Below are 13,622 nucleotides of genomic sequence, written 5' to 3'. Positions count from 1 at the left end.
ATGAATGGTTTCATAAGATGTTTGCCCCAGATGTCAAAAATTGTTTAAGTAAAAAGGAATTGCTCTTCTATTTATTGATGATGCACCTGGTCATTCTCGAGATGTACAACACGAAAATGTAGAAGTTGCTTTTTTACCAAAGAATACAACTTCATTATTACAGCTATTAGATCAAGGAATAATTTCGACTTTTAAGGCATTGTATATCAAACAAACCTTCAGGTATATATTTTAGAACAAATGGAGAATGATGAATCTCTTACTCTTATGGATGCTTGGAAGAAATTTACAATCTTAGATTTTGTTAAGCATGTTGGACTGCCAGATACTCAGATTAAACAATCAACGCTCAACGCACGCTGGAAAGCAATATGGCCAGATGCTGCTAAAGTTGAGAATGATAGATTACCATTAGAGCATGAATATTCTCAGATCACTAAATTGACCCAAGCTATAGGAGGAGAAGGTTTTAAGGATTTAGCTCAGGTAGATATTGAAGAAATAATGGCTGATGAAGAACTAACTCAGGATGAGTTAGTTCACATGATTCATGTAAAAGGTATTTCTCCCTTTTTCTTAGCATGCCTTCGTGGTGTAGTGGTCTCCTCGATTCCCGGCGAAGGCGTTGCTCATTTTTTATGACTCCTGCTTCCAAAAAATACCTGATGTCTCTACAGTCGCTCCTGAACTAAAAGGGTGGTGGATGATGGTTCTCCACATTCAGGATTTGGCGATTGGGTCTCCTAAAAATCCCAGTCGCTCTTTAAAAGGGAGAGTATATAAGGTATTTCTCCCGCCTTCATAGCGTGCCTTCGTGGTGTAATGGTTTGCACACTGGGCGCGTATTCCAGAGGTCCGCGGTTCGATCCCCAGGGAAGGCGTTGCTAATTTTTCATGACGCCTGCTTCCAAAAAATACCTAATGTCTCTACACATGAAACAAATAAACATGATGAAGACAAGGATTCTGACGAAGAGCAATCTGAACCAGTTGCGTTCACAGCTAGAGTCATCACCGTAAGACTTGAATTAGGAAGAAAATTAGGTAATCATTTTTTACAATATGACAGGAATGTTGAACGAACTCTCCAATTTCAAAGGGAAGTTAGTAAGTGCTTAAATAAATATGAGGAGGTTTACAGAAATTTAGGGGAAAAAAAAAAAAAAAACCTAGGCAGTTGTTAATTACGGATTTCACTAATAGTTCATGAAAGTGGATGACAGTGATTAAATTTAAAATAATTTTTTGAATGATCTTATGTACTTTTATTACCTACATATATTTGTTATTTTATGAACGAAATATAATTTTATTTATTGTGAGATGTCCAACTTTTGTTTTATGTAAATAAACAACTAAATTATGCACATTTAGTGTGTTTTTCGTTTTACATAGCAAAATTCAAGATTTCGATTTTTATGGTTTTGCGCGGAACCTATCTTCCGTGTAAATCGAGGGATAGGTATATTTATCATCACAATATAGCCTGTAACTAAGTCTTGCCATCTTGCGAAACATAACACCTTCGCAGCTTCCACAGCGCATAAGATCTTTAATTTATTTTTCAGTTTTAATCAGGCATTTATTGACCTAGCGATTTAAAAACTATAAACATATTTCTTGAAGACTTAAATCTTTATTTTCTGGTGGTAATGTTACTAATTGGTATAAATTAAAACAGATTTCTTTGATTTACAGTTGATAATTTTTGAAAACATTTTAATCTTTTTTGCAATTAGTTAACGATGTTTCTAGTTCCATGTGTTCAAAAACACATGGAACTAGAAACATAATCGTGTTTGCTATTATTTTTAATTTTAAGCCGATTTTAATTTTTTAACGTTTGCTTAATTTTAAGAGTTTTTAATAGTAAACTCTTTGAAATGTTAACGGAAGATTTCAGATTTTTTCCCCTTCTTCTTCTCTTCTTTTTTCTTAACATTAAAGTGTTTGCCAGAAAATTAAATATCATGCAACTATGGATTGAATGAATTGCTTATGAGAATTTGTTAAAACAAATTTTTGTAAATGATTTATGCTTTGCTTGAAATTATTAGTTGCATAAATACTCATCAGTTGATGTACTTATGAAAGATAGACTGATAAAAGATTATCGAGGTACTCATGATCCTTGCATAAAAATTCATGAAATTGTGGTATTCTCGGCAAAAGCAAACAGCTACTGCTCCTGTGCAAGAATTGGCGTTAGTTTTACTCCTGCTGCATCAGATTGGCGATATTGAGGAAAGTTGCGGGGATAGCAACCCCTTGTAGTCAGATGTCTAAACGGAGTAGAAAATGTATGTCATTTTTATCCTTTGTCAGCAAGTGTTTGTACTGCAGTTCTTGTTCTGTTTACAAAGGGAATTTAAATTGAAAATCGCGTAAGTATCCACATCTATATTATGTATCAAAAACCATGTTTAAAGATTGGATAACAATCGCAGATCTGTAATTTTTTTTTTTTTTTTTGAATCGGTGATTCTACTATTAAAATGTTTTATGAATCTTGTATTTTTAATTAAACAAGTGTCTATTTTGCTTATAATTATAATGCTTATTTTTGCTTATATTTTATAAATCGTATTACCGGTATTGTAATATGGTTTATAATTTTAGAGTAAGAAATTCTTATGTGTTACTTCTAGCTACTGCAATTCTGAGAAATTTAAATAGAAAGCAACTTTCTTTTCAGCTACTGTCACTTCTCATTTTTAATGTTAAAAATAAATTTTGATATTTTGTAAAAACATAAAATAGTTTGCAGTGAGATAATATATTTTTGCAGCTTGCTTTACATGATCCTATACCTTGGACATAATCGTAATCCAGTAGGATTATATACAGTGAGTGTTACGATTTAAAAATGCTTTGTTGATAAAAACTGTAAATTTAAATTCCACAAAAAGTAATTAAATATGTATAATGAAATATACTTAAATAGTTCCATGTGAAATTTGCATGAAGTAAATGCATGCATAAATAAAAATAAAATATACAAAAAAGATCCTGTGTAAAGAGTATTTGTACATTATACCATAATGCTGAATATTTTCATAGATATAAATTTAAATTAATGCCTTGTAAGATATGCTTCAGTATGAATAAAGGCTTCTAGTCTCTTTGGCAATGATTTGATCAAATTAGCTGTTACTGAGCTAGATATGGACTCATATTCTTGTTTAAGAGCAGTTATTAAGTCATTTTTATTAGAAATGCACCTGGATCTAATATTTTTATCAAGTGTTTCCCATATGTTAATGGTATTGAGGTTGGGTGACTGAGTAGGAAATTGCTTAAACTTTGGGGTATTACAGGCAGAACTGTAAATTTAGGGCTGTATTCTTGGGGTCATTATCATGCATGAAAACATAATCACTACCCAGACCCATTTTTGTTGCACTAGACGGATTTTAGCTGAATGATTGATGCCCATAATAAGGTACCATCAATTCACTAATATGTTTTCATAGAATATGCCAAACTGACAAAAGTTTTTCTGAATTCTTCATAAATGGGAGAACTTTTTCTTATTTTATTGCCATAAATCAATTTTGTATTTTTAATATTTTTTTTTCTCTTTTTCTTTTTTTATCCTGTATAGTGAGTGATACCATTGCTTGCTTTGAAATCGTTGAGTTTTATAATCAAAAACTCATAAATGCTTTACAAAATATGAAATGAATAAAACAAATTCCCAGTTCCAAATTGGGCTTCCAGATGTCTATATTCAGGTGGAGAATTATGTTATTCAAAATTTGATGGGTTCTAGATACCGTTGTTTTATCATAGTGTGAGAAACATTTATACTTTTATGCAGATTTTTCATTATTTAATTTCTTTACATATAATACATGGCGATAATATTTGATGGCAACAATTTGAAAATTGAACCGCCACAAAATGCCAAAATGAAATTAGTAGCCCTTCTGGGCTAAGGCTGTTTGGGCTAAAAATTATTTTTAAAAGTGTCACACTAGTAGTAGTAGTACAGTAGAAGTCCAGAAATCCCCAAAGCTTGGGACCAGAGGTTGTGTGGATTTTAGGACAGAAAAGATAAATCATAATATTCAGATTAAAAGTGCAAAATAAATAAGGTGTATTAGATACATTTAATTAAATTATTATATCCATTATTGCAATAACTTATTATATGCATTAAATTATTATTATATATATAAATTGATTATATTATTCATTGTATTATATATACACAGCATAGAGGTTTGCCGATTTCGCCTCATGCAAAGATTTCCGGTGTTAGAATCACTGTTGCTATAAAATTTCAACAGTTTTTCTTTATTTTTCCGTGTATCATACACAATTGTATCACAATTCCATACGATTCTGCTATAAAATGCACCTATCTCCATCTTTTGCAGAATTTGCACTTTTTGCATTACCGTCAATGCAACACGTTTACATTTTTCAACATTGCAAGCAGTAAAATCATTAGTCAGTGTTGAAGATTTCTTTTGGCTTGCACATTTCTATAATTTCGTATAGTTCTGGATCTTTCTATTACACAGTCATCTTCATTTAACATCTTTGTTTTTGCCGCATATGATTTTTAAGATTACTGCATGTCTTTTTTTTTTTTTTTTTTTTAAATTTCTTCAGCCACTCATTTCTTGCATGAAATATCTTTTGTCCTAAGGCTCTGACAAACTAACTTTTCCCAGCATCAATGGCCCTGATACTGGTAAATTATTTTCCTTCACTGTGCAAAGCAGTTTTAATGTTGCTTCATCAGTGTCTTCATAGTGTACACATTTTCTCACATTTGGCATGTGGATCGGTAGAATCAAAACCTGATAAAATTTTTGTCTCAATTTTTCAGGACTGCAAACTGTTTTTACGTGTTAGACACTTTCTTTCTGCCTTTGTTATTATTCATACACAACTAATTTTTAAAAAGATTTGCAATATTAAAAACACAAAATGCAGAAATAATAAATAATGTGCGGCTGTTGCTTAACCTTAAACTGGTTTGCAAAATAGGATTGGTTAGAGAATTTTTAACAATAGAGTGGGTAAATGTGTTCTTTTTCCAGAATTCCCTACCTTCCACTTCAGCCTTCATGCAGAATGGAATGTGACAGCAGATAACAAGCCATTTTCTTTAAGACCATAGCTGCAGGCACATACCTGTCACGGGAAAGAAATAAATAATTTTAAAGCAGAAAGAAAAATCATCCATTCAAAAACTTTGTTAAATAATGTTTTTCATTATTTAAATTTTTTCATTTTCAAAGGCGGGAGAAACACTTGTTAAATAAAGAGTGTGTAAGGTATTTCTCCTGCCTTCTTAGTGTAGTGGTCAGCACGCTCCACCCCAGAGGTCCGTGGTTTGATTCCCGGCGAGGGCGTTGCTTATTTTTCATATCTCCAGCTTCCAAAAAATCCTAGTAACCCTGTGGTGGTGCCCAAACTAAAAAGTGGTGGATGATGATTCTCCTCACCCAGGATTAGGTGACCGAGTCGCCCTTTGAAAGGGGGAGTATATAGGGTATTCTCCCACCTTCTTCGCATGCCTTCGTAGTGTAGTGGTCAGCATGTTGGTTGCATATTCCAAGGTTCGTGGTTCGATTCCCGGCGAGGGCATTGCTCATTTTTCATCACTCCTGCTTTAAAAAAATACCTAATATCTCTACAGTGGCACCCAAACTAAACAGGTGGTGGATGATGTTTCTCCACACCCAGGATTTGGCAATAGGGTCCCCTAAACCCCAGTCGCTCTTTAAAAGTGGGAGTATATAAGGCATTTCTCCCACCTTCTTAGCAGCCCTTCCTGGTGTAGTGGTCTGCAAACTTTGCGCATATTCCAGAGGTCCGTGGTTTGATTCCGTTGGTCATTTGTTATCACTCCTGCTTCTAAAGCTAATGTCTCTACAGTGGTACCCGAACAAAACTATGGTGAATGATGACTCTTCACCACCGGGATTTGGCGATTGGGTCCCCTAAAACCCCAGTTGCTCTTTAAAAGGGGGAGTATATAAGGTATTTCTCCCACCTTCTTTGTATGCCTTTGTCGTGTAGTGGTCAGCACGCTTTGCGCATATTCCAGAGATCCGTGGTTTGATTCCCGGTGAGGGCATTTGCTCATTTTTCATCACTCCTGCTTCTAAAGTACCTAATGTCTCTACAGTGGTGCCCGAACAAAAAGGTGGTGAATGATGACTCTTCACCACCAGGACGAATCATACGCAGTATCTGAAAAGAGCTTATGAGGTATTTTTCCTGCCTTCTTAGCATGCCTTCGAGGTGTAATGGCCAGCATGCTCGTCGCGTACTTGAGAGGGATGATGATAACGCCCGAACTAAAAGGGTGGTGGATAATGATTCTCCACAACCAGGATTTGGCAATTTTGTCCCCTAGGCCCCAGTCGCCCTTTGAAAGGGGGAGTATATAGGATATTTCTCCTGTCTTCTTCGCATGCCTTCATAGTGTAGTGGTCAGCACGCTGGGTGCATATTCCAGAGGTCCATGGTTCAATTCTCGGCGAGGGCATTGCCCATTTTTCATGACTCCTGCTTCCAAAAAGTGCCTAATGTGTCTACAATTGTACTACACTATTTTGAGTTTTACATACAAGGGAATTCACACCTTGGGCAGAATTGCACAAAAAATTTTGCTAAATAGAGGAATCTGTAAAATAGAGTGTTCATTAAATAGAGGTTTGACTGTGTAGAAGTTGGACACCTAGTGTAATATTTTGCAGATGGAAAATTTGTGAGGAATTAATTTTTCAAAAACCTTAATTTTATCAAATTGTCTCTCTTTCATTATTTTTATTATGTTTTTCAGAAGCATTTCTTTCTTGCTATAATATTTTTTTCCCATTTTAGGTTTTTGGTTAGCATTATTTTGTTGAGCTGAACATGTCTGTGCGTGTTTTCGCTTGCCATTGTTTGAATATACAAGTGAGTGGTAGAGAAGGTAAGGTAAAGTTACAAGATGTTAAAGAACTTGATCTTCCTGAAGAAGTTATGTCAGATCCCTTTTTCTCGGGTAAAGCTTATGATGTAATACTGGATTTAGTTGGTGTAACAATGGTTAGTTTACAGTATTCTTTCATTTTCAGAATGTAATATGTGTAATTTTGTTTTACATTTTTAATTTAATAATTTTCATTGTACAAGCATTTTTTGTGCTTTAATAATTATTTCAGGAATTTCTAATTTTGTGTTTGTTTAAACTATTTTTACTTCATATTTAATTTTCGAAATTATATTTTAAACATTATTGTTGTAGCATTTGCAGTTTCTTGTTTTCAAGTATCAAAATATAAAAAGGAATGATAGTAATTTTGCATAATGACAAATTTTAATTATTTTATTTCAAATTTTGCTGTAGGAGGATAATCTGAAAATTAACCATACATTTCCTAATATAAAATATACTAGATCTTTTATTAATATAAAAAGAAAAGATGCTAGAAAATAAAGTTTACTTTATACTTCAGAGTGGTTATAATTAAACCTACAGTACTCAGAAGCATAGTAGTTCAAAGTTTTGCAACCAAATGTCACTGTTCAAGTTATAGTTTTTCATAAATTTCAGTGTTTTTTTTTTTGGAGGGGGTCTGTATGAGTGGATAGCAGATTTCCATTGAAGTAGTATGAAACTATGTTTTTGGTATTTCTTTAATGGCAAAAGCTCCCTACATTTACTTTCATGGGTTAGATAGAGGAAGAGATTATCCAGTGTATCTCCTGTTATGCGTAAAATAAAGAAAAATGTTATGTTTTATGCAATAAATCGTACACAAAACTTAAGTCTAGAATAGTTTTTCGTCATGCATTCATGCATCACTATTATAATTTGATACAAAGCATATTACAACATCATTGACCTATAAGACTGCAGTAAAAATTAATAATGAACATAAATGCTAAGAATCGTTTTGAAAATTGGGTTCAAGACCCCCCCCCCAAAAAAAAAGCTATCTTTAGCAAGAGATATGATCATCTCTGGCTGCAATGCAGGATGTGCACTGTCTGTTTATATGCAATATGAGGTAAATTATGGGTCTTGATGCATCATAGCACTTTTTGTAATAGCGCTTATTAAAGCTATTCTTGAGGCATCGTAGCACATTTGTCTCGCAGATTGCAGGTGAGGAACCATTGCTAGTAGCTGATGCAGTGCTGCCATTTATTTTCTAAAAAATACACACTTGGCTAGATTTGGGTCTAGAAAACATGCTGCCAATCCATGTAGTAAATCTTAACTCTCCAGCAGCTCAGTGACAGCCTCTATTCATTGAGGTGATATGTTGTCATCCATGAAGAGGATATTAGAGCTCCTAGCACATCAGAAAAATAATCTTGGAGGAGAAATAATCTTGATATTATAGCGGTCACTGAGCCTCTGTGGAAAGTGTGGATCTCTGAATATTCTCGAGGCATCATGCTTTCCCAGGTGCAAAGGCCACTATATTGATACTGATGCCTTTTGATGATGAAGTGACTGCAGGTTTCCATATGTTTAGACTTCTAAAAGACTAAATCAAATGTTATCCATAAAAAGTACTTGACCTCCACTTGTACTCCAAAAGTACTTGACTGATCTCTACAATCCTTTTAGTCCCTATATTATAGGAAATCTGTGATGGATGGGTATCACAGGTAGTGATAGATGGTAACACAGATGTGATAAATGAATATCAAAGATTGACTGTGTCAATCTGTGATAGATGGGTACCATTATCACTTAAATGTATTGGTTGGCATGTGGACTAACCACCAGTTTGTACTTGCATATGGCTAGTACTAAACTTTCAGACAGCTGTTCTTTTTCAGAATGTTGTGCAAGCTTGTTACACAGTGTGAAATCCCTAATTCTTTAGCCACACTAGTCACACTCCAATTTTTCAGTGTTTCAATCTTGGATGTAATTATCCAGTTGTCTACTGAATTCCTTTCGTGCATGCCCACAGTGCGTCATGCTATGCATATAGGATGTTTCTAAAAGTCTAGGAATTGAGCTTTAGGTCAATTCTTCCAATTTATATTCAATACTATTGGCCAGAAACATATCTTGGCATGTTTATGCAACGATCCTATGCAATATTGTTTAGTCCGATTCAGTTGTTTGACTGATATAGGTGCATTTTTCTGTTTTTACAACTATGAAAGAGACCAAAAAAAGTCATTTTCTTCTTATGAAAAGAGTCTCTGAAAACTTCAGAAATTGTCCAGTGTCTGTAAGGAGTATTCTGTTTCCTCATCTTTTTCCATATTTAAAAAAAAAAAAAAAAAAAAAAAAAAAAAAAAAAACTTTGTGAGTATTCAGTTAAAATGTTTAAAAATGCTGTAAATAGGTGAATTGAGGAGACACCGAAAATGTTCTTTGAGGACAGCTTAAGAAATTAGTTTTCTATTGGACTAAGTGAATTCCGTTAAATGGGGAATATACTGAAAAGTAAGTACTTGTCATATTATACCCGGTAATAGACAAACTGCTGATTAATCTTTAAGTTCTCTTTATTCCGCTCTTATGTTAAATTTCTGCTAGTCATCTATAGTTTTTTTTTATTACTAGTATGTATCATGCCTCAATCTTTCATTCTTGTTGCACTTTACACCATTACATGGTTTGCTTTATCTTTAGTGTGTAAAAATATCAGTTATAAGAATTTTTTTTTTTTTTAAATTATGTGGATCTTGTATTGCATTCTTGGACATTTCTTATGTTCAGGCAAACTGATGTCTTAAAATGAATAGTTTCAGGAGTATAATGTTTGTTTTTGATGAAAAGTGGTAGGTTTTCAGTACAAGATTCTGTTGTTGAAAATATTAATCTTTGAATGGTTTAAGAAATTACAATAGCTGCTTTAAAAATAATTGGTGACCTCAAGATCAACTATTCTAGATTTGGTGCTGTCCCCCTAAATTCATCTATTCTTCCGAATTCGAGATCCTTCTGTGTTATATAACAACTTCATATTAACCAATCGTAGCTTGTCTCTACAATTGCATCTACTTTAGTATAAATACCACTGGCGAATTAATTACGCCATTCTTAATAACTATTGTAAATGAGATATTTATATCTTCAAACAAATTTACGACTGGTATTCTAACATTTTGCTTGCAATTTTTTGCATTGCATTTCCATAAAATTTGGTCATTTAAGAGTACACCTTCATAGAATGTGAATTTTTCATTTTCTGTTGTTGGAGAAAATACTGCAATTCTGAAATGCACTTCTTTCTTTTTCATCTGCTGGCAACCTCCATAATTTATTACTCACTAGAAGAAAAACAAAAGCTCAATATTTATTTGTTTGCTTTTTACTAATGCATTATTTATTTTAATGTAAGTTTTTTAATTTGCTTCATTTTTTTGTGTTAATACTTTCTCTTTAATTGTATAGGTTAGGTAGACATAATTTCTTGTTTAGTTACAAAGTTCCATTGTTCAAGTCCTGTAATTGCCACATCAAGAATTCCCACTAAAAATTGTCAGTCAAAATTTTTTTCATTTTTCAACAACCAATAGCAATATCTCTTGATTTCGAACAATACTACAGATTTCGCTGTCCGTTTGTTGATTAATAATTGAGGCATTCTATTTGCCATGAAAAGCTTCTATTATATCATCTTCATTTATTACCACTTGTTTCACATTTGCTTAAAAATTCCAGTCGTTGGAAAATTTGACATTTTATTTGCAATATTTGTACATCTTCAAATTTGTGGCTATTACTATATTATTATAAAGCTTAGCTATTGTCTGCTATACACTATTGCTGATGTATCCTGAGATTCATGACTAAAGATGTGTTGTACTAAATTTTGTTTTGCTTCTGTCACATGGTAGTAAAGGTAAGCTTGAATTATATTTGTTATTTGTTGTACTTATGCCTATTTCCTGCATATGATTAAGGCTTATCTGAGTCTCACATGAACAAATTCCCTGTGTGTGCTAAGGCTTACCAGGGCCAGTGCTAGATAGTTTGCAACCGTGTGCAGTCTCTGTGAGTCCGAAATTCTACTGCCAAGTTTCTCCCTAAGTTTTAAAAATTGTTCCAGTGCCTTCCCTAAATTTTAATGATTTTACCAACCCTTAATTTTGTTTCTCAGTGCTTCTATGTACAAATTTTAAAAAACTAAACTCAGTGGTCTAACAGCCCTACTGGGCCAAGGCCTGCAGTGCCAGAAATCTGCTTTCTTGATTGTGGACCATGGGGTGTGTAAGCGTACCCTGAAGCCTGGTCAGCTTGTCGCAGGACTCTCAGTGTTTAGTCCCCAAGCGAACTTGGATTGACCCAAGTGAGGGAAATCAAGGGATGAAAGGCTGAGTATCAATCATTGTAACTCATTGCTGGGTGAGTCATTTGTAAACTGAAGTGTGTTGTCATAGGATGATAAAAGGCCAAAAAGGATAAATAATGATTTGCCAACTTACCGTCTGTGCTGAATTGAAATTAAGAATTGGGAATCCTTCACATGTTTTATTATGTGAAATATCAAATACACAAGCTTAAAGCAGCATGAAAAAAAATTCTTTAAAAAAATGGTTACTAGTGATGCAGAGGTTTGGATTTTAGATCATACCAGATTTTGGACTTTATACTATACTCTGCAAAAATGAGAACAGATGAATTTTTATATGGCTGTAATAATTTATTTTGAATATTTTTTCTTATCATTTTATGTCACTGAACTAAACTATTACTTTTTACAATTTTTTAATAAAAATTATATTATTTCTAGGATTTACAGTAATTTAGAATACATGTTTAACAACCATGAAGAGTTTGGTGGTAAAAATAAAACAAAAAAATAAATACCTAAATAAAATAAAACCAAGTTTTCTGTTCTTTCCTTAAAACATCACTCCTACTTTTTGTTGTACTGGGTAGGGTTGTACTCATGAAATAATAAACTGATTATTAAAATACGTTCAAAATTTAAATTGTATTAAAGCCAAGAATTATTTAGCAGCTAAGTAATATATTGTGTGTAAATTAACTCAAAATGACTGTCAGATGTATGATTGCTATTTGCACAATTTCAGGCCAAGAAATTACTCTGCAAGACCCGTATTGCAGGTGGAAAGTGGACTGTGAACACATGTACCAGTTGCATGCTTGATGTTTTTGCTCAACATCCAGACATTGATGATCGTGTTCTTGTCAGTCCTGATACAGAAGTAATAATTTAGCTGTATTTTTGTCTAAATATTTCTTGAAGTCAAATTTTTTCAGTATTTTTTGGTACTTTCTGATTATAAACACCCCTTTCTGAAAAGTCACCAACTGTGGATGACAAATTTTTTATCAAGCTGTGATGTGAAAGACCACAGCGATTTAAAAATATGGTGGCATGCTGAGAATTAAAAAACAGCAACCAACCAACAAAACCAAAAATTTAAGAAACATCCATAATAAAATACTTACCTCTTTTGTGCTTTTTCTCCATGTGCACATCAATTTGTTGTAGCCTTAAAAAAGAAATCAGAGAATTGCAGTAACTTGACTACAGACTTGACACTGCATTCATTCTCATTTCTTTCCTTGTACACAGAGATTTGTTTTCATTTTAAAACGAATCAGAGAATTGCACAAATATTGATTATAAAATTCAATCATTTACAAAGTACAGCTTCATATAATACAAATTTTTGCATTTTCTACTGTTGGACAAGATGCCATATTTCTGAAGAAATGCAACTCTCTTTTTCATGAGCCAGGAAACTCAACAGTCCCATTATGATTCCTTACAAGGAAAAAAAAAAAAAAAAAATACTACAGAAACAAGCACTAATCCCAGAAATATCACTGTCAAGTTTCAAGGTGGAAATCAGCTCTTGTTTGCTGCTCATGTGCAAACCTGGGTTACCACATAAGTATATTTTTTGCCTATTTTGAGTACATATTGTGTTGCCTTATAAATACATTTCAGGTTGCGCATATAATCTGAAAGCACCGTTTTGATAGTTAAATATTACATGTGTAACTCCACTAATATGTTGGAATGATACTTTTTTGTACTCCAAATTAGAAAATTCCATCCCAGGTATTTATGTTACTCAGAAATAAAACTTTTTATGTGTAAAATGTTAAAATAAAGTGAGACATGTTTTGGACTTGAATTTATCATCAAATTTTCCAGAATATTTATTAAAAACAGTCTTAAACTAGAAATAGTTGAAGGGCCCTCATAAAATAATCAGATAGCAATAAAACTTCACTTGAATGAAATGTGCAGTCCAAGATGCTAAAAAAATAGCAGTTTCTTAGTTAATGATAACAGTGGCAGCAGTAGTTGTGTATTGGCACTGTTTGGGAATCTATGATTTTGGCTTTTTATTGCCATCACTATTTGGTCTTTTTTACCAATTTGTTGTTACCATTGTTTGTTGTTCGCGGTTTTTTTTTTTTTTTTTTTTCCTTTGGTGTCTGCTCTTGTATAAATGTTTGTATTGATTCTATATTTTCTTCACTTTTATGTTTGTAATTATTATTAAAACATGATTATTTTCATTTAGATATGTTATGTTTAATGTTTTCCTTTGGTGAAATGGGTGTAGCCTGTCATGGCCATAAGACCAACTTGTTTGGTTAGGCAGGTCGGGCTGTGCCCACTTCTGATACTGATATCTGATTTTTC

General features: G+C 33.1%; 1 protein-coding gene across 5 annotated transcripts in view; it reads left to right on the top strand.

Annotated features, from left to right (window-relative positions):
* Positions 1–13,622, top strand: part of LOC118200099 (uncharacterized) — a 210,591-nt gene that overhangs the window by 140,232 nt on the left and 56,737 nt on the right. For 3 of the 5 annotated variants that reach the window (XM_085809573.1, XM_085809574.1, XM_035372107.2), the window contains exons 2-3: positions 6,850–7,056; positions 12,028–12,162. In XM_085809573.1, coding sequence (XP_085665699.1) covers positions 6,883–7,056; positions 12,028–12,162 — 309 coding nt within the window. In that variant the 5' untranslated portion in view covers positions 6,850–6,882. Of the gene's footprint in view, positions 1–2,250; positions 2,385–6,849; positions 7,057–12,027; positions 12,163–13,622 lie in introns of those variants that run through there. The other 2 variants (XM_035372172.2, XM_035372045.2) reach the window with 1 other exon arrangement.

The sequence above is a fragment of the Stegodyphus dumicola genome, chromosome X2 (genome assembly GCF_044657685.1).
Source record: "Stegodyphus dumicola isolate Sdum_Otavi_A_Nest chromosome X2, ASM4465768v1".
NCBI lineage: Eukaryota > Metazoa > Arthropoda > Arachnida > Araneae > Eresidae > Stegodyphus > Stegodyphus dumicola.
The sequence above is the reverse complement of the archived record's forward strand: the minus strand, read 5'-3'. Positions and strand labels throughout refer to the sequence as shown.